General features: G+C 46.4%; 6 protein-coding genes across 8 annotated transcripts; 2 read left to right on the top strand and 4 right to left on the bottom strand.

Annotated features, from left to right (window-relative positions):
- Positions 1–2,969: 2,969 nt before the first annotated feature.
- Positions 2,970–4,847, bottom strand: LOC135377253 (myb/SANT-like DNA-binding domain-containing protein 1). Its single transcript, XM_064609559.1, has 4 exons — positions 4,146–4,847; positions 3,862–3,971; positions 3,724–3,798; positions 2,970–3,627 (listed from the first exon to the last, which is right to left on the bottom strand). The coding sequence occupies exons 1-4, from the start codon at positions 4,394–4,396 to the stop codon at positions 3,323–3,325; spliced, it is 741 nt and encodes a 246-aa protein (XP_064465629.1). The 5' UTR covers positions 4,397–4,847; the 3' UTR covers positions 2,970–3,322.
- A 295-nt stretch (positions 4,848–5,142) lies between these two features.
- LOC135377250 (PWWP domain-containing protein 2B-like) lies at positions 5,143–9,435 on the top strand. The gene is made up of 2 exons (XM_064609554.1): positions 5,143–5,358; positions 7,988–9,435. Exons 1-2 carry the CDS (start codon positions 5,150–5,152, stop codon positions 9,150–9,152), a joined length of 1,374 nt encoding a protein of 457 aa, XP_064465624.1. The 5' UTR covers positions 5,143–5,149; the 3' UTR covers positions 9,153–9,435.
- On the bottom strand, positions 9,415–12,268 carry LOC135377252 (DDRGK domain-containing protein 1-like). Of its 2 annotated transcripts, none has more exons than XM_064609557.1 (7): positions 12,116–12,268; positions 10,871–10,969; positions 10,649–10,767; positions 10,490–10,591; positions 10,305–10,421; positions 10,217–10,255; positions 9,415–9,737 (listed from the first exon to the last, which is right to left on the bottom strand). In XM_064609557.1, the coding sequence occupies exons 1-7, from the start codon at positions 12,204–12,206 to the stop codon at positions 9,492–9,494; spliced, it is 813 nt and encodes a 270-aa protein (XP_064465627.1). In that variant the 5' UTR covers positions 12,207–12,268; the 3' UTR covers positions 9,415–9,491. The 2 variants fall into 2 exon arrangements, with proteins under 2 accessions (XP_064465627.1, XP_064465628.1); XM_064609558.1 differs by having other exon boundaries at positions 10,649–10,749; positions 12,116–12,267.
- A 161-nt stretch (positions 12,269–12,429) lies between these two features.
- Positions 12,430–14,899, top strand: LOC135377248 (ATP-dependent DNA helicase DDX11-like). The gene has a single exon (XM_064609551.1). The coding sequence runs from the start codon at positions 12,506–12,508 to the stop codon at positions 14,819–14,821; it is 2,316 nt and encodes a 771-aa protein (XP_064465621.1). The 5' UTR covers positions 12,430–12,505; the 3' UTR covers positions 14,822–14,899.
- Positions 14,814–22,825, bottom strand: LOC135377249 (transferrin 2-like). 2 transcript variants are annotated; one of them, XM_064609552.1, is made up of 9 exons: positions 22,679–22,825; positions 20,783–21,031; positions 20,437–20,691; positions 20,062–20,375; positions 19,137–19,353; positions 18,981–19,084; positions 18,778–18,917; positions 16,310–16,425; positions 14,814–16,243 (listed from the first exon to the last, which is right to left on the bottom strand). In XM_064609552.1, exons 1-9 carry the CDS (start codon positions 22,734–22,736, stop codon positions 15,453–15,455), a joined length of 2,244 nt encoding a protein of 747 aa, XP_064465622.1. In that variant the 5' UTR covers positions 22,737–22,825; the 3' UTR covers positions 14,814–15,452. The 2 variants fall into 2 exon arrangements, with proteins under 2 accessions (XP_064465622.1, XP_064465623.1); XM_064609553.1 differs by lacking the exon at positions 22,679–22,825 and adding an exon at positions 21,942–22,600.
- A 788-nt stretch (positions 22,826–23,613) lies between these two features.
- LOC135377255 (cell division control protein 6 homolog) lies at positions 23,614–26,875 on the bottom strand. The gene is made up of 10 exons (XM_064609561.1): positions 26,697–26,875; positions 26,420–26,637; positions 26,217–26,365; positions 26,060–26,160; positions 25,866–26,002; positions 25,723–25,817; positions 25,621–25,664; positions 24,634–24,821; positions 24,446–24,583; positions 23,614–23,867 (listed from the first exon to the last, which is right to left on the bottom strand). The coding sequence occupies exons 1-10, from the start codon at positions 26,767–26,769 to the stop codon at positions 23,775–23,777; spliced, it is 1,236 nt and encodes a 411-aa protein (XP_064465631.1). The 5' UTR covers positions 26,770–26,875; the 3' UTR covers positions 23,614–23,774.
- Between the last annotated feature and the right edge of the window lie 103 nt (positions 26,876–26,978).

Raw genomic sequence — 26,978 nt, forward strand, 5'->3', positions numbered from 1 at the left:
ATATATTTGTGGGAAGTGACGCGAGGCTCGCACGGTTTTCACCGATCTTGGGCAGAATCATGTCATTCGGGATGGCGGTTGGCTAATAGCGTGTGGTAGAGTGCACGAGCAATATTTTTGCTGGACGCCATTAGATTTCCATCTCCCCGTGCCCGGAAAGAAAATTACTGAGCGTGTCGTCGCGTACCATGTTTTACTACGCATTTCCCGGCACATCCAGGAAATACGGGTGTTTCGAGCGTGCCGAGAAATGTGTGGTAGTAGTGTTCATTTACATATTCTGACGATTCTTTCGTTGCGCGATACTAAAATGAAAATTTTATGGTGGCTCCTTTCATCATCTCAGATAAGCCACCATAATGAAGCTGCAAATGAGAGACTCCACTTTATTAATATATTCCTTTGCTGGGACAAGTGCTTTTGCTGGCATTTCTGAGGAAGGGCCTTTGGAGGTTCTTAAGCTATAGAGAGTATACTTCTACTGGGGCAGCATCATTGGCAATGTTTCTTACGAGTGGGTGCTAACCCCACAGTGCCAGTGAAATCCTAAGGCTTCACTCTACCCTACCGGACAGTAGGTGTTGCAGCAAAAAAAAAAGTAAAAAACCCCATCACCACCATACATAAAATTTATCTAGCTACTACAAACATGATTGCACACAAAAAAATGGGCTCTTGTATAGAATCCAAACTGACCACAGAATTCTAGCTATGGAAAGTATGTGTGCGAGACAGTTAAAAATGGCTAAACTGGTCGTGTCCCTCCAAAGAGAGGCAATCGATATAATTGGCACAAATATTGCGCCAGAGAAAAAGTCCTTTTCAAGAAAGCATTGTGGGCACCATTTGAATCTGCTGTCACTGTCGAGCAAAGGAGCCAGAATAATACGAGGGCACGTTGAAAAGGCCTGACCCACTTCCAAATATACAAACGCGATCTTGTCATCGTGGACAAAAAAGAGCGAGACGAAGAAGAGAAACTGTAGGTTCATTTTTGCTCTGGCTGTCGACAGAACTATGCCTATTACAAGCACGAAATTTTCAAAGGTTCATCTTGGGGCTGCTCCTGTTGATGCAGAAGATGACTCAGAAGGAAATCTATGAGAGGCAGACACGAAGATGACGGAAAATCAAGGAGACCTCCAACAACGTTGATTGTGTCCACGACCTCATTTGAGCAGATCGGTGAATCGCGGCTGAAACAAGTACGGATACCTTAGGCATATCCCGGAGGACGGTTTGTAATTTATGAAGCTGTCAGCCAAGCCGATGAGAAACTGTACTGAATGGACACCTCCAGGTTGATTTGGAAGCATTCTTGAGCGACTTGTTACAGCTTACGAAACATGGTTCAATCTGTGACGCTATGATCCTCAGACAGTCCGTGGAATTCAGCAGGAAATTCAGCCACGGTTTTCTGGGACAAGGAAGGACTATCTCCACGAGGGTCACGCAGTTAATGCAGCATACTACTGTAGCCTGCTTTGTCGGAGGATCTCTGCGTTCACCCTTGGCGAGACAATGCACCGGCTCACAAAGCAGGTTCTGAAGGACTCGCGATTTCATTGCATTCAACATCCGCGGCTCTACCCCAGCTCGTAGCACACTCGACTCCTTTTGCAGGAAGAGGTTTTGATTATGCGATTATCTTTTTTTTTTTGTGTGTACCATTCAAATTCGAGTGACGCCAGGAAATGCCATATCCCGAAAAAATGTCCCAGAATGCGACTAGTACTGAAGGAAATGTACGAATCCCATGGACGTTATTTGCCGATGCACAGTGGAGGATAGTTAAAGCGCACTGCAATTGTGACGGGGAATTTTTTAAAAGAAACCAGCACACTAATCCTTTGAATAGGTGGTCAATGGGCTCAATCTGTATTCCAGCCCATTACAATGTTATTCGCGAGGCATCCATTGGCATGCTTCTCCAGGAGTTGCTTCCAAGATGGCCTAGCGCACGCCAGCAACCCATTCTTCATGATGGCCAGACAGACTTGGGACTTTAGTAGAACGGCGGGAAGAACTAAAACCTCCACGTCGAGTGAATTGGTCCGACCACCTCGATTGGCCCCAATTGAAGGGGTTGAGACACGTACTATTTATTTTCATAGACGTGGCTTATTCCATCATGGATGCATTGCATTGCACGCCAGAACGCGGAGCAGAAAAGTATTCTCTTCTACGTGTTGTACTTGGCGAGACCCACTCCCCCGTCAGATAGCTCACAGTTGCGTCCATCCCCATTAGCAACCGTAAGCGCTGCCTCACTGGTGGCGGTCAGGTCTGGGATGTAAGCTGCGCAAGAGTTTCTATTACCGTCTTCGCTGTGAAACTTTCAATGCAGGTTCACAGCGGTGCAAAGCAGATTTTTTTTACGTTTATCCAGGAAAACCTGGGAAGACCTGTCGCAACCCTTTTAAGGTCATCGAGGGATAAGCCTTTTATGCTTGCAAAGGCGTACTCTGTCTTAGTATCCCACACGACGACGAGAACGTGCGACAATTTCCGTTTGATTTCTTTTTAAAATTCCCTATTTTCCATAACCACTCGAGTGCGGTTTAACTATCCTTCAGTGTGCTTCAAGTAAATGTCTGGAATTGTTACATATTTTCCCGATACAGCGTTTCCCGGCGTGACTTAAGTTCGCCCCAAAACAACACCCACTTCCTGCAAGAAGAAAAAGAACGTGGTACGAGCTTTAAGGTGAATATGTCCAATTGTAATAAAGGTGTAGGAGTCTTTTTTCCTTGTTCAGCGCCCCCTGCTCATTTCAAAGGATATTTCCAACAGAGACTGTTGGAAACATCGGCGATTCCCTTCATACTTCCCTACCAGTACCCGTAGAGCAGCTGTGTGTTTTCAGTGTGGTTGTTTTGTTATAGGGTACACTCAAACCTGTGTTCAACATTACCAAAATGTGTGCTGGGATGTCTCTGGTGGACGCATTTGTATGACATTCATCAACAACCAATTCAGACAGTCTCTCTTATTTCCTTTAACGCTGAATGCTAAATTAATAAGTTTTGACAAACGACCCAAAGCAAGAATGTTTTTCACTCATTCCCAGAAGCATGGAGACCATTGCCGGTGAACAGTGCAAGTCAAACCTAAATGGTCTTCCACGACCACACAAGGATCTTCAACTCACTCTATATACTGTAGTTGTTTTTCAAATTGGCACATTCCAAATGAATACAATTTTAAATGGTCATGGGATGCATATAATGTGTGGGACAGGTTGATAACGTGGAAACAAACACTGCATCAGGGAATCCCAGGTGAGAAAGAAAATGGATAAATAAGGACGGTAGCCTAGTTCCTAGCACGAGTGGGGACAAGTGAAGGATGTGGAATGGATGGCAGATATGATCTGCGCAAAACCACTGTTGAGACGATCCACAAGCGCCAATTTGAACTCGTTATGTTCTTTCTTGAGGCGGTCCTCCATGTCGAGTAAAATGCGCAAACGCTCCTCGTGGTGACGCCGCTCGTCGTTGAGTATCTCCAGGGTGAGGAGCCGCTGCTGTTCCACGATGGCCATCAACATGTCTTGCTGGCGTCCTGAGGAGACTCCCTGCTGCCCACTCTCGCTGCTGTCCTCAGAGTTTTCGCCATTCAGGTATGCTACAACAAGATCCTTCCTTAGTACCTTTTTGGCACACGAGACAGCTACGATAATCAAGTGACACTTTGAGAACTATGCAGAAATGGAGAGCTTACAGGGAATCTCTGGCCTGCAGACAATGTTGACGCCTGGTTCCTGCTGCGAAACATCTGGGGTACTGTCTGTGGGGACTGCATGGTCCATAAACTGGTGTCATTTTTATGCTCAACAGCTGAGGAAGAGGAAGGACATACCTTGGTTCAGATGAGTCACAGCTGAGGAACCGTGCAAAACTTTGTGGACGTGGTCCCAGAACTTCCAAGGCGCTCTCGACGGGTCAACGAGCTTCATTTTGCCTTCTCGCCTGCATATTACACGCTATATTATTGCGTCACGTACGGTATATTGGCAGCTCAAAGCGTTTGCATGGCGGATCTTCATTGTTCCAGTACATTTCTTTACTCTCAGTGCCACTATTCCCAAAGTACGAGTTATGTTTCTTAAAAACTGAAAGGCTCATTTGTATATGTGACAGTACCTGTAAAGATATGCAAGATTTGTGATCCTTCCCTGGATTTCATTGGCGTCCCTCTTGAAGCCGAGGCTCAAGAGGCGCCGACTCATCTCCTCGAAGATGTGCCGCCGTCTTTTTGTCTGTTGCAGCTCGACACGGAATATTTGCCATAAGTCGATGAGACGGTGCGTTTCGGCATCTCCCCAATTGCTCGTTCGAGACCGAGTACGATAGTTACAATAAAAGTCCCGCGAAGACGCTAATGCCGCTGCCATATTGCCCTTCCTTCCCTCCCTCGTCCCCAGCACAAGGTACGGGGAAAGAAAAAAAAAAAAAAAAAAGAAGAAGAAAGTACGAAAATCCAACAAAGCACTTGTTTTCTCTCGCGTCACGTAAAACGTTTTTCAGACCCACAAAGCGGTTTTGCATTGGGTGTGTGAAATAAAATCGGCACACATTCCACGGCTACACAGTCCTTTCCGTTACAACTACGCGCAGATCCAAGTTGCTGCAAAAACATGCATTTCTAGATGTATTTCGTGAGACGAAACAGTCTGAATGACAATGTCATAATACCATTATCACCATGGATATTATGGACGGATTTTCTCGGATAATATGTTGCATAATTTGCTCTTTTTGGTCCCGATATATTTTTCAACATATTCTTCCTCGGGAAATTCTGTTCTCTGTTCAAAGCCCTTTCTGAACGGAGCAGAAAACAACATTCTTGGCAAGGTTCTGGCCGACTTGTTTTGCGTGTGTTCAACCGTCCCATCATCATTGTGAATGATAAATTTGCCGGCCACATGAAAAAAAACGGGAGAAAGAAAATGATTGACAGCATCCTTTCACGCTCAAAATTCGTCCATAATGAGATGCATCCTACGGAACACAATATTTCAACAAATTTGCACCGTGGGAATGAACCATTTAATTTCCGCGGTAACAAAGGACAGAAACAGTAGGAGGTTGGTTGGGTGATAGTTTTCAGTTTTCTCCAACAGACACGGAGACTGTGTGCGCGCATGCGCAATTCTCTCGCGGGAGCTCCATCGTCCATGGAAGGGCCACTTTTACTTTGCGCTATGGCGAACAGTGTAGAAGACGATGCCAACTTATTTAAAGGCTCAAAGATATCTGTTATGGTAGAGGAGGCTTTAATCGATGTTATCATAGTTTCTTTTCACTATGGCAGTAAAATATTTCAAGGAGCACTTCTCGATGTGACCAAAAAGTGAGTAAACCTGAGTTCCTGCGGCAGTTTCCTGTTATGGGGACTGTAGGCCTAAAAGTGCCTTAGCTGTTGCTCTCGATTTCTCGAAACTGAGTCACCCTAGAAGCAACTGGATGGCAGGTAGTACTTCTGGACATTGTCCCGGACCTGCTGATACCAAAATCGCCGCATTCTGCGCACTATTTGGAAAAATTTGCTTTTGGGGTATGTACACTGGTATGAAAGCCTCAGAACATCAGTTCTCTCATGTACACTGGGGTTGGCTCAAGTCGGAAATTCGGAACCGAGGGGCTGCGTGAAATATCATTGCTACGGAACCTGATTGCATAAAATTGCTTACATAATTTGTAGGAAATTTGGCATGTTCTTAAAAGTATTTGAGTCTGCCCTTCCTTCCAAAATGCAATGCAAGTTCAGTTTCAGTTGTGAGTCCCAAATAATTGTAGCACACGGTAAAAATTGAAATCCACACGCATTTCAGTTTCTGCCGTCGGGTTGAATAAGAGCAGATCCAAATATAATGCAATATACAGAACTATTGCGATTTCTCTTAGTGCAGGATGGCCATCCTCGAAATTGGAACATCGGATGAAATTACCCAGTTTGAAATCAATCAGTTGGCGTTGTGATGTTCCAGGCAGAAATTAGGGCTCGGGTTGACATTTTTGATGGGTAATTTAATTGCAGAACTGGAGCTGTTTCACCTTCACACTTGCAGCCGACACGCTTTTATTAGAAAGGGGAAAAAAAGGTGTCGTCCTGTAGGGAAAAATGTTTCAATGTTGGGGAATTTTTTTATTTATACCCTCAAGGCATAGCATTAGAGAGGGTAATGGTTACACATGGTTTACAATTGCTCTTACGAAAGTAAATAGGATTAACGCAAAGGCCGACGATGGAAGGCGGTTCCAATGCTTACTTGTTACTTGGTACCTTGAATTGATGGTCAATGCAAGATGAGATGTATGGTGGTGAGGAAAGCAACTGTTCCTTTAAGGTAGGGTTATGGAAATAAATGGCGTGGAAAAGAGATAATCGAGCACTTTTTCTACGTGTTGGTAACGGTTCTAATGACAGTGAGGTCTTCATGAAGGATACGCTAGCTGTGCGGTTATAGTTTGATAAAATGAAACGAGCTGCACGACTTTGAATCGCTTCGAATTCCTCTATTAAAGTGTTAGTTAAAGTTATTTCGGTCGGACGAGGATTTTATATAGTGTTAACTTTAGCTTAACCGATCACATTGCAAAATTTCTCCGAATGTATCCGAGACTACGGTTTGCGTTATTTGCGACGTATTTAATGTGAGATTTCCGAGAGAGATCGGTTGTTAACACTATACCTAGGTATTTGCACGCTGAGACTGATTCTAGATGAAAGTTGTTAATGTGGTAGGAACGCGTGGAACTGATGCGTTGACGAGAAACAGACATGTATTTACGCTTGTTAAGGTTAAGTTCCAGTACCTACACCAATAGAACATCTGCGATAGATCAGACTACAAAATACCTGTATCGGCGCCGTTATTAATTTCTCGATATACCACGCAGTCATCAGCGAAGAGACGGACAGGTGAACACAGGGAGTTTGGGTGATCATTAACATATATTTAAAAAAAGTGGGCCAAGGACCGAACCTTGCGGAAGTGACCGGAAGGCAACAAGAGGCACGCCCATTGGCTATTACTTACTGGGTGCGATTGGAAAGGAATGACCCTACCTTGTGGTCAAGATTAAGGGCGCATAGTTTGCGAAGCAGTAGGGAATGAGGTACTTTATCGAATGCTTTTGAAAAATCTAGGAAGATGCAATCCGCCTGCGATCCGCGATCCAAATAGATGTGCAAGTCATGTGTTAGCGAAATGAGCTGCGTTACGCAAGAAAACGATTTGCGAAATCCGTGCTGGCTAGGCGAAAAGAAACCATGGCTGTGTAGATGGCCTGAGAGATATTTAAATATGATATGTGCAAAGATCTCGCGAGATATGCTAGTTAGTGATAACGGCCTATAATTACCAGCGAGAGATTTATCACCCGATTTATGGATTGGAACCACCTTTCCAGTCTTCCAATTGTTAGGCAGGATACCGCTTTGCAATGACTGCTCCAAGAGTTTGGACAGGATGATTGTTCTGTACATCTTGGTATTTTTTAAGAACTTGGAGTTAATGTTGTCAACACCACATGATGAAGAGCAAGCAAGCTTTGGCAAGCTTCTCACATTAGTTTGGAGCTTGTCTTCTTAATTGATCTGGCAGGGAAAATTTCAGATGGGGGACTTTTTTTAGAAACATTTATTCGCCACAGCTGGGAAAAAAAATGTGTCCTCGAAATAATTTGGAATATTTGCTCCCCAAAAATCCCTTAAAAGTTTGTGACAAAACTGATATCTCATTGTTTGAGAATATGCGCAATATTTATGCATTTAGGGTCACAACTTGAGCTGCAGTTTATCTCCAGCAGTGTTTTCACGCAATTATACACTATTGTGTTTACCGATGGTCGTCCCAAATTTTGACACCCGAGCGTGTTGCAAATGAAACGTGTGAGCAGCACTGATGAATACTGTTGATCATACCTTGGGTAGTGCATTTGGGAGTCCCCAAAGAAATGATATTTTTTGCTTCCAGGAATGTCCCGTTTGGGATAAGGGGAGTTCCCGAAGAAGTGGATGATCGTTTTCACGCCCTTAAGCAGCGCCACACGTACTTTCAAGAAAAATCTGACCAAGTGGGCCGTACATGGTCCAAGAGTCGAAAGCCTCGGCGTGACCAGAGCGTGCGCATGCGACGACTCCGACCGCGCCAAGTCCTTTGCTCTCACTGCCGGGCCATCTGCAACGAGAACTCCGAGAACGTCCAATTGGCCAATGTGAAGAAAGCTGTTGTACCCGTCGCTGTCGTGAGCGACGCACCAGAGACGTACGCCAGCATGGCGGTTGAAAATGCTGAGCTGCCAACGAGTGCTGGAAGTTTTTTACCCAAGAGCGAATATCAGGCTCTGGCACAACCCACCAGCAACCGTATGATTCTACGGAAACGCAAGGCCGAGAAAACTAAGACTAGTCCGGTGATCAAGATCTCCTTTGCCAATCCACAGGGGAAAGGAACGGTGGTGAAAATCCCCGCCAAACTTCAGTCGACGAGCGAGGACGGACGCCGCAAAGCGCTCAAGCGAGCGCGCAGAGAACACCACCGCGCGAACCATCACAAACACAAACGCAAGAGAAAACACAGGGACGAGGACGAGGCCCCTCCCCCGATGGAACCGTCCGAACCGTACGTGGGTCAGAAGCTGTCCATCAGCTTACGCAGGCTAGGGTCGCAGGCATACATGCGCTGCAGCCCGAGGGACGACAGCAGCGGATCCGAGTGCGGAGACGTGCCGGAGTTCCCCAAGTTGGACCCCGCGCGCGACGGCGACAGGATGAAGCCGCTGATGATGCGCATCAGCACGCACACGGTCAAGCGGTGCACGCTGGAGACGGGGCGCGAAATGGCGGTAGGCGACATTGTGTGGGGAAAGATCCACGGCTTTCCCTGGTGGCCGGGCAAGGTGCTCGCGTTGACCATCTCGCAGAGGGACAACGGGGTCACCATCAATCAGCAAGCGCACGTGGCATGGTTCGGCTCGTCCACCTCCTCCTACATGCCGTGCCACCAATTGACACCTTTCTTAGATGACTTTAAGGTGCGATACAACAAAAAGAAACGTGGGCCTTACAAGGAAGCCATTCGCCAAGCAACTTTAGAGGCCCAGCAGGTAGCCGCCACGAGAGGTCCCAGTCCTACCTGATGGAAAAAATGACCGCAAAGCTACAGGGTATAATTGTGATGGTAGGTTCTAGTCATCAGTCATGTGCCTTTAGTGGGGGTTTTGTTGCTGGGACATGAATTCCCTCTTGTGCTCAAGTATGGAAGGTCCCTTCCTGGCCTTTAGAGAAAAAATGTCTTTCTGAGCCAAGTACAAAGAAAGCCCCAACTGTGATCACTGTTAGAGTGGACACTATTTGCAGCAATTGTATAAAGTGTACATAACGTGTAAATACTAATAAAAACAATGTTGCCATTACCTTTAATGTCTGTCAAAGCAATTCCATGTGCGAATGAAAATGTTTTTTTCCCCCACTACGTGTCACGTGAGGTTAATGAGCGAGTTGCTGCTGTCCACCAGTTCGCTGATGGAAACACGACCTCGTTGGCTGATGAAACGGGCTACTTGTTCCAGTTCTTCGCGCACAATGTAGATGAACTTTCCCCGCTCATCGATGACTCCCACTAAAGTCTCCTCGGTGAGAAGAGACTGAATCCGGTCGATGCAATCCTGCGTCTTTAGTTGAAACTTTGAAGCCAGGTCTTCGAGAATTACTACCTTGTTTCTCTGCGAGAAAACATTTTCATTAAGAAAATCCGGGTTCCGGTTTAGCCGCACCAAGAATTGAACAGTCGCACTGCCTCCTTTCTCAAGAGCTGCGGCACTCGCAAGGACAACTGTGCTTCAACGTGTTAAAAAAATACGCTCAAAGCATACTTACTGTATGTCCTCGTTTGACTGCTAGGTGAAAATTTGTGAAATTCGTTATATGGAGACCAGCGTGCCCTCGTTCGGGGATTGAGAGCCACTCTTACGGTGACTTCTTTTGTGTCCGAACGGGTTACAGCTATTATTTTTCTCGGTTCTGCTCTGGTTTGGGTTCAACAGTGTCACGAAAACTGCAGTTCGGGTTTCGGCAAAAATAACAGTTCGGGTGAACACCCTGCTTTGAAGGAAGGCAGAAGGCCTAGAGAGAATTCTGGTTACGCTGAATTAAGTTTGAGGAACAAAGGTGTGGCAGTTATCTGAAAAGAAAAATGTCTTACCTTGATGTGATCCACAAATTCCTGCAACTTGTTCTGTGCCTGAAAAACAAGTTTTTGAGCGATGCAAATTTTAGTAGTTAAAAGGTACCTGATCGTTTGCAGCGTCGTAACCTTGGTCTTCTACGGAAAACGTTTCCTTTAATTTGAGGTATTCTTCCAGTTCCTTGCGTTCCTTCTCTTCTTGGAGTCTCTTTTCTTCTGCCTCCTGCATGTTCATGTCAAGCATTATCGATTTCCCCCAAATACTGCCGCTAATACGTTGAGGGCACACACCTTTTGCGCTTGAGCTTCCTTCTGCAATTCCTCCTCTTGCTTTCTACGTTCCTCCTCCTGAGCCTGTCTCTGCTTTCGCTCTTCTCGGTCCTCCAGTTCTCTCTATGAGTGCAAAAGTATCAGCCTCCCATTACTATTATCCTGCAACGATCCTCGTACATCTCTCTGTGCTCTCTTCTCTGCTTTCATCTCCAGCTTCTTCCGTTTCTTCGCCCCAATCTTGCCCTCGGTCATCAGGTCGTCCAGCACTACCTCCTCGTCTGCGGAACGGTGCGTCGCTAATATGTATAGCGCGTAATTGAGATATATTTTAAAGCAACCATCCACACCCCCAAGTAATCCTTGCATGGGCTGGAGTAAGGGAAAAAAAAAATTACTTGCCATCGTCCACGAGTTGCCGTGTTGCCTGCATCCTGCTGCGGACATTTCGACGTCCAACTTGCGGCCTCGCCTCATCTTCCTCCACTACGGGTGCGCTTCCTGAAGAAAATATCACTGTCCTTCGCGATAACCGTCTCGGGCGAATCGTGCCCACTTTTTCTTCCCAAAAGCCAGGCTGTCAAGAAAGTTTTCTGCCCTCTTAGGCCTTTAAGATTCGCTAAATAAATAAATAAATCGTACTCTCGGAATCTTTGTCGGAACCATTTGGATACTTGTTTGCCTCGTTTCGCTGAGAAAGTTTGTGCAATTTTGCTCGCAATAGTATTACGGAAACCGACACTGAAAATTTTTGTTTAGGTTTAATTTATGCGAGCTTTCGCACGGAGGTCCACGCGTCTTCAGAACGTGAAGAAAAAACGATGCGCAAGTTTCCGGCGATGCAGAATAAAAAATAACGAGGACGATTAAGAGCAACTGTTCACTATATGCACATTACTGTACGAAAGTCTCGTTTTTAATGTGTATATTGTAAACAGTTGATGCTCCTAACCGTCTTCGTTACTTCTTCAGGTACAAAGTGAAGTGGTGACACGCATGAGTATATATAGTATAGACATATACACGACTAAACACGATGTTGTACAAAGAAAGGGAAAGGAGATATGGTGCCACATGTCTGTGTACTATGAATCGCCTTCCCAGCAATTCACTGTACACAGACATGTGGCACCATATCTCCTTTCCCTTTCTGTGTACAACAGTATATGTCTATATTATATATACTTATGCGTGTCACCACTTCACTTTGGACCTGAAGAAGCGTGGACCTCCACGCGAAAGCTTGTATGAATTAAACCCAAACAGAAATCTTCAGTGTATTTTGTTTATGTGATCTACAGGGCTCGACTCCCCTCTTCGTGTACGCTTCTGGCAATAGTATTGAAAAGGTCACGTACATAGTTGCAAAATGAAAAGTACTCCTGACACATTCCCGTACCGATTTAACAAGTAGGTGTTGGACACAAGAGGCTGAGAAATTCAACACTGGAGCTGTATTGGCAACTGTTTTGACTCGACTGAGGTTACGCGAGGCAGTGGGGCAAAATCACAGATCATCACCACAACGAAAGGATGGTTAAGAAGCAAGCAAGCTGGTGACATTGTGGTGATGGCTATCCATGATGGATACTCATCACCACACTGTCCACTTATTCTTAACTGTCGCCTTCACTTTAAGGTACTTGCCTGACACACTGCCTTTCCATGCTATCAAGGCAACAAGAATTATAGTCACTAATGATATAGCACCGGTTAGGATCATTACAAGGTCTGACATCTTGATCGCAAGGTGTTTCTGCTCCCGAGGTGTTTCTGCTCTGTCGTGTCGAACGACAGGTTCGCGGATAATGTAATGTAATAATTAAGAAAAAGTAAATAACCGTACAATTTTTCAATTTCTATACGACTAAATGTTAAGTCTAACTTCAATAGTTTTTCTTTTTCGATATTACGGAGCGTATAAAATACTTATAGAACCGCAGCTCGATCCGTCTTTGGTGGCCAATCCAATCCCCTTTGAAGCCGACGTCGGGAAGGAAATCCCATAGTGGATTTAGCGCCTCCCGTGAATCGACTATGGAGGAATTTGGTTTTCCTTTCAAGCCTTACGATGTCCAACTTTCGTTCATGAGAGCGCTACGTGCTGCGCTGCAAGGTTCGAAAATCGGTATTTTCGAGAGCCCTACTGGAACGGGGAAATCTTTGAGTATCATTTGTGGGGCGCTCACATGGTTTGCGGAACTGAAATCATCTCGAAAAAGCAGTTTGGAATCCGAAATTGAGGAGCTTACGCGACATATCCAAGATCCTGTCGGTACCGACTGGGTTACAGATTCTGCTCGTAACATTCAGTTGAAGAACAAGCTGCACCAACTGCGTCTGCAGTACGACAAAATAACGCAATGGGAGAACAAGTTGAAAGACATTCCAGAAAAGGAGGCCTCCATCGAGGACGAGTTGAGCTGTGTTCGCCAGATCCTTTCTGAACTGAACGACGAGGAAATACTGGAAGACTATGAAAGCGACGAGGACGGCTCTGAGGAAGACGACGAGGACGAGCAACCAAAGATCATTTATTGCAGCCGTACCCATTCTCAACTGTCACAGTTTGTGAAAGAGCTCAAAAGGACGGGACACAGTGATCGGACCCGTTCCGTATGCTTAGGATCACGACAGAATATGTGCATCAATGAGGCGGTGAAAAAACTGCAGACTTTGAACCTCATCAACGAAAAATGTCTCGAGATGCAGAAAAAGAAAAAGCTCCTAACTCCCGAACCAAAACGCAAAAAGTGTTCGCTGACTTGCCCTTTTTACAACCAACGGGCCATGCAAGTGTGTAGTGAAAAGATCCTGACGGACACTAAAGACATTGAGGATATTGTGGAGACTGGAAAGCGACTCAACGCTTGTCCGTACTATTCAGCGCGGTACGCAGTTTCCCAAGCAGAATTACTCGTGGTACCCTACAATATTCTCTTTCAGAAATCCACCAGAAAAGCTTGCAACTTACAACTCAAAGGGACCACCGTCATCGTCGACGAAGCGCACAACCTCCTGGAGACCATCAACGCTTCTTCGAGCGTCCAGATAAGTGGCGGTGCGCTCGCTCAAGCACAAATGCTGCTCACCAGCTATCTCACCAGGTACATGGCACGACTGAATGGGAAGAACGTTATGTACGTCAAGCAAGTTATCCACATTCTCAAAGCGCTCGTCACCTATTTGAGCACGCTGAGAGAGACCAAAGCCTATAATGTCACAGATTTCTTGATCCACCTCAAGCTAGAGCAGTTCAACCTTTTCAAGATTGTGCACTATTTTGAGCAGAGCCGCATCGCTCTCAAACTGCAGACGTTTGGTGGCGACACTAAAAGAGACGTACTAATAGCGGTGCAAGAGTTTTTCCATGCCCTCACCAGTCCACCCTGTGACGGTCGGTTGTTGTGTCAGGGCACTGGGGAACTCTCCACTTCTACAGTCAAGTACGTGCACCTCAACCCGGCGGCACACTTGAAAGACATTGTTTCCCAAGTGCGCACCATCATCCTTGCCGGCGGAACGATGGAACCCATAAGCGAGTTTGTGGACCAACTATTGATTCCCGCCGGCGTTGACAAGAGCCGCATCGTCCACTTTTCGTGCGGCCACGTCATTCCAAAGAGCAACCTCCTGGCCTCCATCGTCTCTAGGGGTCCAACCTCGAAGGACCTAGAGTTCAGTTTCTTCACGAGGGAAAACCCGACAGCGATGGAAGAACTTGGCAGGGTTTTGGTTGACGTCTGCCGTATCATTCCCGGCGGTGTCGTCTGTTTCTTTCCGTCCTACGATTATCAGGTGCTCGTGCAGGATCATTGGAAGAAGACTGGTATGCTAGAAAAGCTTCGAGTAAAGAAAACTCTATTCTGTGAGCCACGAAAGGCGTCCCTGGTTGACAAAGTACTGTCAGAATATGCAAAAAGCGTCCAACGTGAAGGGGCACTGCTTTTCTCCGTAGTTGGCGGGAAGATGAGCGAAGGGATCAACTTCTCCGACGATATGGGCCGATGTGTCGTTATGGTGGGGATGCCCTACGCCAACATCAAGTCGCCAGAAATGGCGGAAAAAATGGCATTCCTCAGCAGGACTTTCCCACGTGCACCTGACGGGCGGCCGGCAGGGCAGGTGTACTACGACAATGTATGCATGAAGGCCGTCAACCAATCAGTGGGGCGAGCCATTCGTCACAAGGGAGATTATGCCGCCATATTGCTCCTGGACCAGAGGTATCGGCGACCGGCTGTAACCAAGGCACTTCCTGCTTGGATCAGAGAGAGTCTCTGTCAACACGATACTTTTGCTTCCGCTTTTAAAGAGATTACAAACTTTTTTGCCAACAGGAATAGTCAGTGAATTGTATGGAATGTTTAATGCAAGGTTGAGCAAGTTGTCACATATAATACAAACAATAAATGTCACGAAACAACTTGAGTAGTAAACCAAAGTTAAGGAGCGATTTTTCGGGTTAAATGCCTTTATCAGAATCGGGTGGGGGGGACCTCTAATTCGGGGAGAAATCGGGCGATAATTGCGCCTTCGGGTGTCTTTGTTTCTCCTCGTTTATAAAGCCCTTTCCTAATCTTTTTTTGTTGTTGTTGTTGTTGCGTGATCGTGACCTTCCAGTGGTAATCCCTGAAGGCATACACAGTGTTGACACACATGGGTGTATTGTTGGGAACGTAAGTGACCCATTCTTACGTGTGTTACACGTGGCGACCTTTATTCATCTTCGGTGGAAACGTCACTCGAGGATTTCATGGTGACTGGAATTTGGGGAGGAATCTGGCTTAACTCAAATTGATCAGTTTGGGGGGGGGGGGAATAACCGGGCGGAATTGGGTTTAACCCGAAAAAGTCTCTCCCTAACCAAAGTGTGTTTGTAGATTCAACTCCTCCCTAAGCACTTGTCAGCTGCATTCGATAGTAGCAAAAGGGTGCCGCATCGATCGATAATGCTAGATAAAAGGCACTCATTGTTTTGTATCTAGAGGCACATGAAATGCACGAGCCAGACTGCAACTAAAAGTCCCGCCCTTAATCCAGCTGCTCCCGAACATTGAACAAGCTGCACCGCTTGTAACAAGTCTCGTCCCAAATACTCCCTGTAACCTCTTCTGTTGGTTGGGACAGGCTTCAGTTGCTGAGTTGAGTCTTGGAAGATAAGGTCCGGGTGACTCTCTTCGGAAACAAACATTTTAAACGTGAAGTCCTCACTGTACTTTGATCCGTAGAACTGCTGCGCGTAAACAAAGAGTTCGATATACGCGTCAATCACTTGCTGCGCTTTGTTTGGACTCGTAACCATGGCGTTTGATGCCACCTTTCCCAAGTTACAATTCTCGTAACTGGCCTCTGGTGCACGGCTCCCATCACGGCAAAGTAATTCAAAGTCGGACGGCATTATGTTGCGCGCCCACCACATGCGGTTTCTTCCGGCCGTATTTTCAAAGATGGTTGTGTGCTTGACAAAGGCAATTTCTCCTCCACCCTCGACCAGGCAGCGGAAAGCACCCGTGTGGCCGTAGAAGGGCTCGGCGGCATTGCGGCCGCAGAAGTTGTGCCCGCTCCCGTGGCAGAGGTCGCACAGGTTCTTGTGCTCCGAGGCAACCTGCTCGCGCGACAGAGCGCCGGGGACGCAACTCTTGGAGAAGAACTCGGCGGCAGAGCGCGTTGCATCGCACGCGTAGGCGCGCATCCGCTCGTTGCTCATAAGAAAGCTGAGCGGTACTATCCAGCCGGCTGCTTGGTTGACTCCGGTGTGGCAGGACCGCTTGCCTGAGTTGTTGAGAGAACTGGCTCAAATTATCCCGAAACAACTTCATTTGCCAGTAATGTACTCACCCTTGAGGTAGAGCAAGTCAGTTTCCTTATCGGGCTGTCTGGCCACCGCGACGACGTAATAGAAGGGCTCATGCAAGTTGTACTGCTCGGCAATGATGGGGACCAGACCAAACCTCCTGGGTAGTAAAACATCTCCAACTGAGTCCCCATATGCTACATGAAGGAGAAACTCGAGCAACATGGCACTGGCCAAAGCCAAAAAGCCAGCACAAAAGGGGAAATATTTGTCGCAAAATTCGGGGGATGAAAATCGGGTGTAAAATTTCTGGAATATGATGAGATTAGAGCCTCGAGTTTCAGGGTTTAACCCGATTCTTCCCCGAATTAAAGGTCGACTCTTTAGGGTGAAACCCGATTTTTTCCCCGCAAATTGCCCTCACTGAGACGTCTGTAGGAATACACTAACGTACTTGTTTGGCGGCAAATGCAGTTACATCACCATTTGTACAGAACCAGTTCAATTTGTTTGAGTAATTGAGCCAGATTTCTTCCTGAAGTTAGAGTACTGCAAGTTTTTCCACCCGAATCTGCACGAATTTAGAGCGCACGTTTATTTACCCGATTTTTACGCCCCCTAATTTAGAATAAAATATTGCCCGAAAACTTGAGGCTCTAGATATGATACGGGTAAAAATCGGGTTTATGAGGCTCGTTATACGTGGATGATTCCATCTCAACTCTTACACTCCATCTTACACTCTCTCACACTGGGGGTGAAGGAAAGACGCGTCTCCTAAGATGCGCAATGAACAAAATAAAGAAAAAAATGGCGTTCCGTCACGAATTTTTTGCGGACGATCTATCGAACGGATTTTTGTTCTGAAAACGGCATTGGTATCGAGTGACCGAAGAGATCAGATGTTCTCGTTGGAACAACTTCGCAGCTTTTATAGTTAAAAAGTTAGAAAATTAATTACCGCTAATTAGTTGACAAGGGGGCAATGAAAACAATTTTTTGGGATAGACTGGTCCTTTTTCGTTCTGAAAACGGCATTGGTATCGAGTGACCGAAGAGATCAGATGTCCTCGTTGGAACAACTTCGCAGCTTCTATAATTAAAAAGTTAGAAAATTAATTACCGCTAATTAGTTGACAAGGGGGCAATGAAAACAATTTTTTGGGATAGACTGGTCCTTTTTCGTTCTGAAAACGGCATTGGTATCGAGTGACCGAAGAGATCAGATGTCCTCGTTGGAACAACTTCGCAGCTTCTATAATTAAAAAGTTAGAAAATTAATTACCGCTAATTAGTTGACAAGGGGGCAATGAAAACAATTTTTTGGGATAGACTGGTCCTTTTTCGGTGGGACATCCTGTACATCTCGGGAGAACCATTCCACAGAGTTAACAGGATTATTGGCGTCTGCTATTCCTGACATCTCCAGCCTTGAACGACAGAGCTCAGGATGCAGCATAGAAATCTTAAGGAGTATGCTAGAAGGAAACCTCAGAAACTGGGACGTACGGGCGAGGGGAGAGCCATATTGAATCAGCTACTGTTGCCGCGGCGCATGCAAACAAAGGAATCCAGTAAGCGTACAGCAAACATAACGCCAAGAGTGTTTTTGGAACAGTAACACACCGCCAGAACCCATGAAACCGTAAGATATATGAAAACACATACACACACACACGAAGAAACAGACACGACACGGACGCCACATGGGGACATCATCTCCGCCGCTACCGCTGCCTCAACCAGCCTTGACTACAAGCCTGGATAGGGCAGACACTGACAAAATACGTAGCCGACGGAAGCAGAGAAGCAACCGAGCAAGTGCTGCAACAGTTTTTGGAACGGTGGCTGCTTTCATGGGCTGGAAATACACGACGTTTCCTCGGCCGATTCAATATGTCTGCCTCCGAGCGCATACTTTGAGAGAGGGAAGAGCCCCGTTCGAGTGCTTTGCTCTCCTCCGATCCTCCTCCCCAGCTTTCCTTCTAGCCTCTCTCCGTACGATTTCTATGGGATGCAGACCTACCGCAAATCGTGTGGTAGCAATAGCAGCACTTTGAGTCTTTCCGACTTGTTTTTCCCCAAGAGGTTCAGCGATGTTCGAGTCGGTGGCTTGTGTTTCCGACACTAACATTAAGTACAGTACAAGATCGCGTCTACTCTGCCGACTATGCAGTGCTATGGTAGCCAAACTAAGCCAAAAAGTCGAGAGGACTACGATTTAGTTTTTGAGAAGCAAGTTCCCTAGAAACATACAGGGCCTCAAAACGGGAAAATGGAAGACAGTGCGGGCGCCGTCTGAATCCAGTCTTGCCACATGTGGACGAAAAATATGTCGGGTTCTGTGGGAACTTGGCATGGGGGATTTCGCCCTCGTTTCTGGAGTGGTTTGAACCCCCCCAAGCTCTTGCTATGCCACTCTGGCTTCAACGTGAAGATATTATCCAGGATTGGGGGCTGGATGATGAAAGGCTCACGCGGAATGAAAATGGAACCAAAACGATATACTCACTCTCCTGCACGATAGATGTCACCTGCTTCTAGCATCACCAAGTCTGCGAGAGCTTCATTGATCATGTGCATGCAGCCAAGATGGCTGTGGCCTTGAATACAGTTCAGGTCAGGCTTCAGCATCTGAGACTTGAATGCTGTCTGGAGATGTGGAATTAACGGCTTAACGGGGACAAAGCAGATAAAAAGCGGAGACAAAATTACCCTCATTCGCTGGCACTTTTCCATCTCCTTCTCAGAGACTACGCACAGCACAGCAGGAGGCACGGGGCATATGCGCAGCTTCGCAAACAGTCCTACTGCATCACCTGAAAACAATACTAGGTGTGATCCAATCCCGCGATACAATTCCCATCTCACCGAGGTAGCCAGTAAAAGTCTGTTGATTGCCCAGAAGCGGGACAAACTGTGCTGTCATGTCCTGGATTAGCAGGTTTCGCTGATTCTGGTAATGGTGGCCATTATCGAGCAAAAAGAACCTGTCAGTTTTCTTCTCCGTTGTGGTGTTGTCACTTGGCTGACCGAACCACGTGCCGTCGTAATTGGCTGCAGGCGTTCCAAACAGTTTCAGCGCTTTCTGGGAGGAATCGAATGGGAACGGAATCCTGGATGTAGCTTCATAGATCAGAGTTTTTTAATTTTTTTTCAATCTTATTTGATACGATTAATTAGGCATCCAGTTAGAGCCATTCGCGTCATGGCTGACTTTTCAAACTTTAGATACCGTAATTTCACGCGTATGAGCCGCACCGCAGATAAGCCGCAGGACCCGTTTTTACAAATGTTTCGAAAATTTTCTGGCAGATAAGCCACGGGCAATATGAGACGACTGATTTGTGCGACAAAGGAGACCATAGAGAAAGCCTTAAACCCTGTGGTCAATACTCGGGGGGGTAGGCATGGTGTACAGCAAAGGAGGTCACGTCTACAGAGTTCTACCAAGATCGGATTGTGCCCTTGTTGGGCTTTTTTCGTGGATTGACAGGTGAGAGGCCTTCCAAAAGACATAAATCGCTGCAAGGACTTTCGTTAACGTTACGCATTGTTCATGCATTGGCAGGGCGGTACTGTTCCAGAGACACTGTCGGCCCTTTGGTTAAAACCTGGGTACGGGGTAAATACCGTGGCAAAATAGTCATCAGATAAGCTGCACCGGTGGATAAGCCGCAGGGGGGCTGTGAGAAAAAAAAAAATTGCGCATAAGCCGCGGCTATTACGCGTGAAATTACGGTAATTGTCAAATCGCGAAAGAAAAAAAGAGAGAAACTGAATTGTCTCGACGCACTTGCAGGAAGTCTTGGTAGAGTTGGCGCTTGGCCGGCAGTGTGTCTGAAGTGGTCACGATGACGTGGGGAGGCACAAAGCCCCAGTTGCACTGGCGGTATTCGTCCACTCCCATGGTGCCGCCGGAGGGACATAAAAGTCGGTAGCGGTACTTTTCCGGCTCTTGGTCCACAGTGGTATGCTCAACGAAGGCCACATCTCCCCTGGTGGCCAGACACTGAAACGCTCCAGCATATCCCGCGTACGGGTCGTTACCCGAGCACCGCTCTCCAGGTCGGCCCGCACAGAGGGCACACATCTTCTGCGGGTTATCGCCTGCATCATTTTGAAACACGTCTTACAAAAAGTAGCTCGGACACGGAAGCGGTTAATATACCCGTAGGATTGTGTTTGTCGATCAGTGAGTTGGGGGCACAACTTGGGCCAAAGAAGGCCGAGGCGCTCTTCACCAGGTTGTTGCAGTCGGTAACTTGGAGCACACGCTCCTGCACCAGGGTCGCCATGGGAACCACCCAGCCGGCCATGTCGCTCACGCTCGAGAAGCAGACGGAACGACTGCGTAAGTCGTGCAGCGAACTTATGTTGCTGTTGGCGTGAACGACGGCCACCGAGTAAGTGCCGGCTTCGAATCCTGCTCGAGACAATTTCTAACTTGCACAGACTGTTTGGCTTACGCAATAAATGAGCGTTGAAGGAGAAAAAAATGCCTGCGGCCTACTTGCCTAGACCATAGCGTTGCGTCACTATGGGAATTACACTGTGATATCGGCCTGCGGTGTACACCTCCCCAGGGTCCAGCTCCACCAAGTTCACTTGACCGTTGTCCAGGAAATTCATACACTGGTCCTTGAAGGCAGCCCGCTTGCACTTGAGCTGCAGCGAAAAGGCCCGGCTCACCCGCACGGCCTCAGAAAATTCGCTGCACTTGAGATGTTCCATGTCGTTGACTGTGCACCATGTCACTGCCCCTACTGGAAATGCGAGCCATCACTAGAGATATCTACTCAAGAGGGGCATTTTCGGTGCAAAAAGGCTTCACAGGCTTACGGTACACCAGCTACTTGTACAAAAATCTTTAACACTATACTGCACAAGCAATTCAAAACAAACAATACAAAACACAATATGACAACATGCAAATAACTTAATACACCTACCATGTTTATCCCAAGAAAAAACAATTGTCTTCGGGTTAGTAACAAAGGGTTTATATCGGTGGCAATATATATGTTTTAAAGACCGTAATTTATACTACATTGAGGTAAATACCACTGCTTCCTTCCAGTAGGGGAACTATAGGTTCACCTATATAGGTTACAGAGTTGAATAAAAATGTCTTTACGGGTACACGTTAAAAAATAGCACCGGGTTAATGTGAAAGTTGACTCTGCAATTGAAATAATTCTGCGAAAGAGGATCTACACCAGTGACCACTCTAAGAGGCAGGGCACACAACTGGTACATGCTCGCAACAGTGGCTGTGCCCCAAAATGAAAAAACAGTACTTGGTGTCCAACCTTATCTCAAAATATCATTCACTGTTGCAAGTTTCTTCGCGATGGAGTTTGCATGCACATTCAAAGTTAAGTTTTCTGGATAATATTCTCCCTAATACTCTAAACGACCTTTTCAATTTGTCTGTTTTCAAAAAGTACCCTGTTCCTGGGTCGAAAAAAACATTGCCTTAATTTCTATTCTATTAAAGCAGCACACAAGTAATTTTTTACACACTCTTTTCTTTCTATAACACTGTTAAGTAGGCCAGTAAAGTGCATCATGCCAAGTAATTCACCACACAAAACCATAACTATCGCAGAAATTGAGTTTAAAGCATGCCGCAAAAAGCAACCATGCGCATCGGTGTTGCAGAGAATTACCTACACAGTCCAGGCTCGCTGATTGGTTCATAGTATCGTCTGCAATGAAACCCTCCATGCCTACGGTATCAGCTCGCTTGGCTCAGTGGTAGCATGCTGGCCATGTCATGCCGAGACTGGGAGGTACCCGGGTTCGAATCCCAGTGCCGGCTGTGCTTTCCTCAGACGCTTTCAGACAGTTAGCACAGTTGCTTTAGAAGTCGGCCCAGGGCGCACACCTCTGTGCGGCCGGCGAGCCCCTCCACCAACCACGGACACCCTTTCTATCATTTCTCTTTATCTTCGCCCTAACGTGTAATTTATCTGAAAATAAAATAACCGAAAAGCCTGTTCGTTTCTTGACAAGACGGTCAAAGATCGGGCGATGTCTACTCCATTAAAACGAATTTCTCGATGAGCCACGGATGCCCAGCTGGGCCCAGTTTTCGATGCGATATCAGTGAGTGAAAAGAAATGAACCATGCCTTTTCTATAAACCCCACACAGTGGTACCTTCGTTATTCCAGCTTAAGACAGCAAGAATACAAAAACCTGCAACAACCTACACTGTGACAATGTTACACAGAACGACAATTTGCGTAAACACACTCCACTTAAGATCCAACGATTATGAACACGACCGCCTCTTTTCTAATCAAACATTGAATACTTCTAAGGCGTGGTCTCCTTGTTCACTCACTAAAGCCTCGTGAAAGAAGCAGAATTCAAACTCCCGGACCACAACTTCATTCAATTACTTACCATCCTGAGTTCCAACCATGGGTAACAAACAAAATAACAATGAAAACAACCACCGCATTTTGGAGTTTCCACTCCGAAGTTTCTCACGCACCAATCGGCGGTTTAAAAAAAAGAGAGAAAGAAAAAAAAGCTCCGTTTCCGGCCGACAGGTAGGCAGGTACGCGACCGGTCGCTAACATCTAGTAGGCCTACTAAATTTTAGCGACCATGTAACAATCATCATAATCGGCAACCCCTATGAGAAGCCCTTCCGCACGATCTGCTAGGGGCGCTACTCATCGGCCCGAGAGACCTGCATCGTGATTGGACAGACAATAAAAATTTGAATTTTGAACGCGCGGAAGTGGACGCACGACTACCGTAGCATCGTACCATCTCCCGTGGGACATCCACGACTTGTACAAGAATACTAAGGTAAGCCAGGTAAGCCGAAGTACAAAGTATTGCAGAAATTGAGGAAGCAATAACCGGGCCGATGAGTAGCGCTACCGCTAGCTTCCAAATGCGGCGCTGGGAAGGGGTGCCTACCTATAGCGTGGTCGTGGTGTTATAATCTATTAGGTCATGGAGATGGAGGAGGGGAGAACGGGTCAGTTGGCTCGCAGACGTCGCTCCACGGAAGACGGTCACGTGACTTTGGCGCGCGTGTTTTGAACATGGTTTTGAATGCTTCGGACTCGATTCGGAGGAGTTCCCCTCACACTCCGTTTCGCTATCGTCGTGCTTAGGGTTGTTACCTGTCCGGACTTCACCCGAACAGTTCGGAAATTCAAGGCTCGAGTTTGGTGTCCGGGTGAAGATGTAATGATGTAATCTGGACATGAAATGTTCCAAAAATTGGCCAGGTCGCAGTAAAGACCTCTCGACTTTAGTTAGCCACTGAAAACACCACTTTAGAAAGTGTGACTCACATTCACAGCAAAATGAGCAACATCATGATTCATAAATATTGTGCCTTTATTTAACGATCCTTAGAAGCAACTTGATATTCTTTCAGTTATTAAGAAACAGGTAAAAGAGCAAGTTGTGATGCATCCATGACAAGATGTTTAGTTACAAAATCTGTTGAGCAGAATGAAATGTGCAGAAACGCTCCCTAAAATGTGCCATGATCAGCTAAACAACTTGCGAGCAACGCCTTGTCTTCTAAAACATGTTCCACTTGAGTTTCGTCAATGCAGAGTGTCACCTGCGAGGAATGGTTGGATTAAAGCCACCAGGGGTTCAATAAACACGTTCCTACTGGAAGATAAGTCTCCCATCTCAAAGATTTTCTGTTTTGGATGAATTATGAAAGGATGTGACACGAGTTGACAACTAACACAAAAAAATTTATCTGTGTGCAATGTTTTTCTAAAAAATAGAAAAAAATAACATTGAAAATAATATAATACAAAATATAAAAAATATAAAAGAAAGAATAAAAAATATAAAAGAAGCACTCGAACATCAACATGCGCATTCCCAATCAACTTGCCCTTCAGGGTGAAATGAGGAGGAGGAGGAAAAACAGAACTGGCAGTTATAAAAGAGCAGGGTCGGCACTTTCTGCTCCCAGTTCCTCTCCTAGCTTTTCTTGAGTAACAGAAGACATTTCTCTGAACCAATTGCATAACGGCTATAACCCTAATGAAATAAAAGCGACAGGGGAGGCTAGTTGTGCACAGTCACAATTTTTAAAATCCAAATCCTCAAATGAATCGCTCTGCATCGCAATAGCCTGGTTAACAGCTTAAGCTAACAAAAAAAAAAAGGGACGTGACTTGCCTTGCACAAGCGTGCTTCCTTGTGTTTCTTGATCCTAATAAGCCCGCGAGCTTCTAGTAGCGTACACAGCGACTGGAAATCTGACTGGTCCACGAACACCTGGTGCTTCTTGCAGATGCGGCAATACGCTTCCTGAAGCTGAAAATCCAATTTTTTTTAAGACTACGGAGGCACGGCCTCAGACGCACCTTTCCCTGAGGAATGTCTCGTAACTTCCTCGACTTGATGGTGACCAGAATGGCGCAGAGCAAGAGTTTCTGCTGCAGGGGCAGGTCAGTGGCAGCTCCGGTGAGATCCCCGCTCGAGATGACGGCCAAAATATGTGACACGCCCACCCTCGGCTGAGAGGATTTACGCGGAGATCCACTGTTGTAGCCTGAAGTGCAAGCAATCGTGCACAAACGGTTTCCAAAATACGAGTCTTACGCCAACGACGGGTGGTCTGTGCATTTTTGATGGAGGAGGGCTCTGAGGGATGCCTTGGCCGGCACAGTTCTATGAAACGCTTGCTTTGTACCCCATCAAGAAAAGGATATTTAGACCTCCAGGTCATCCAACCCCAACATAAAGTTACAGCTTCATCCATTATATTTGCGCTAACGACACCCACAACTCCATCCCTAAGCTGTATATAGTAATTTCAATATAGATGATTGATATAATTTTGGCCTAGTTTGACCATCCTTTGTTCTCTCGTACAAACATGGAGGGGTACGCTTATTTTGTGAGACGAATAATGCCGCGTATTAACGTGCTCTAGGCAAAGCAATTGCCGCCATTTGTGAGGAGCCGAGAAACATTCAAATTGTCCCCAAAAGGGTGTTTCTAACCCCCGCTGTGATGACCCCCAAGGTCTCAACTAAACCTCCCCAACAACACAAGGCAGTCCTACGGATATCTCATGTATGTCAAAAACCGGATATCTGGATATCCTGCGGAGACTCGCCCAAATCCAAAATTTGTGACAGAGCCACGAGACTTGGTCAGCAGGTGATAGCAGCAGGTCACCAGAGGGAGCATGGTTTTTGTTTGAAGCGCAAACTGCAGAGCCCTCTAGTGTCATAACACTTGGGTATTTGAGGTTAATATTTTGGACTTGGCATACATCTACCACAACAGTCAACCATGATATTTTTTTTTTAAGGCAGATTTTGAAATCAGTGTAGATGTATTACCGTGCTCGGGTCTTGGGGACAGGACGGCGACTTGTATCGCTCTCCTGAAACATAATGGGTTGAAACAACATAGGTGCCGCAGAATAGCTGACCTCAAATCACCTGCAAATGTCGAGTGCCTTGCGCACGTCCCCGGTGCAGGCAGCCACCTTGCGAGCACACAGCTCAAGGGCCACGGGTTGGACCACCGTGCTCCACTGAAAAGCTCAAATCAATTCTCGCTCGTGGGCAACGAGTCGTCTCACCTCATGCAGGCGGTCGCTCAAGATGGATTCTATCTCCCGTTGTGTGTACGGTGAAAAGTGCAACAGTCGGGGTTTGCAGCCGTACGCTTGCAGGTGCGGCACAATGCGGTCCGTCAAGTCCAGGGCGTTGGCGATGCCTGAAAGATTCCCGTCAGCAAACGAGGCTAACTATCCTGCCGAGGATCTATCCTGACCAAAGAGTATCAAACGAGAGTTGTTGAGCTGAGGCAGTTCCAAGAGAGAATACAGGACGTTCCGATTGTCCAACTGGTCTATTTCGTCCAGGACAATGACGCTGAAAAGGTTTTCAGAGTAACAAGGTCTGTGGGAAAGAAGGTTGCCCATACATACATAGGTTGGCCTTTTGAGGTTACCAGTTTCTTGAGGAGCTCCAGGCCACTTCCAGTCTTACCGCAACTTTGAATCACCTTGTCGTATATGCTAGTGCTATTGGTCAATGCCATGCAATTGATAAACACGGAGGTAAACTTGCGCTGTGCCTGTAAATAAGCGTCATTGGAGATTTGTAAAAATACACCCAAAAAATGGCTTACCTTTGCGTAGTCGTCCAAAACGTTCATGAGGCAGGCGGTCTTGCCCGTTCCCGGTGCCCCAGAAATGTACATACTCCCAGGTGTGTTCGTTTCGAGATGGCTGCTCAAAAATTCGGTGAGAACACGGAACTCTTCAGTTCGACCCAGAATGCGATTGCTCCGTACATCTGCGAGGTTTTGCTTCGCTTTCTTTACGGGCGAACAAGGTGGAGTGTCACCTGTCCAAACAAAGCATTTCTTTGAGCTTCCATCCAAACCCTTTTCAATAAAAAGCTACCGTCTTTGATGGTACGCCTTCCAGTGTTTTCGCGGGAAGCACGTTTTCTTGCGTGGAGACGGCCTTCAGACATCACAACCAAGATGTCAGAGAACAAAACTGAAAAACCTTTCTGTAGAGCGTCAACGTCAACCAACCGGTGACCAAACACGGAGGAAACAGCTGTTTCCCGCCACGAGATATGACGCTCTTCTGTGATTGGTCCAACGGGAAAAAACGTACAATTTTCTCAAATACTGCGATTACTTTATCGAGTCGCGTGTATTCATTCGTCAAATAACA

Source organism: Ornithodoros turicata, chromosome 1 (genome assembly GCF_037126465.1).
Source record: "Ornithodoros turicata isolate Travis chromosome 1, ASM3712646v1, whole genome shotgun sequence".
Taxonomy (NCBI): domain Eukaryota; kingdom Metazoa; phylum Arthropoda; class Arachnida; order Ixodida; family Argasidae; genus Ornithodoros; species Ornithodoros turicata.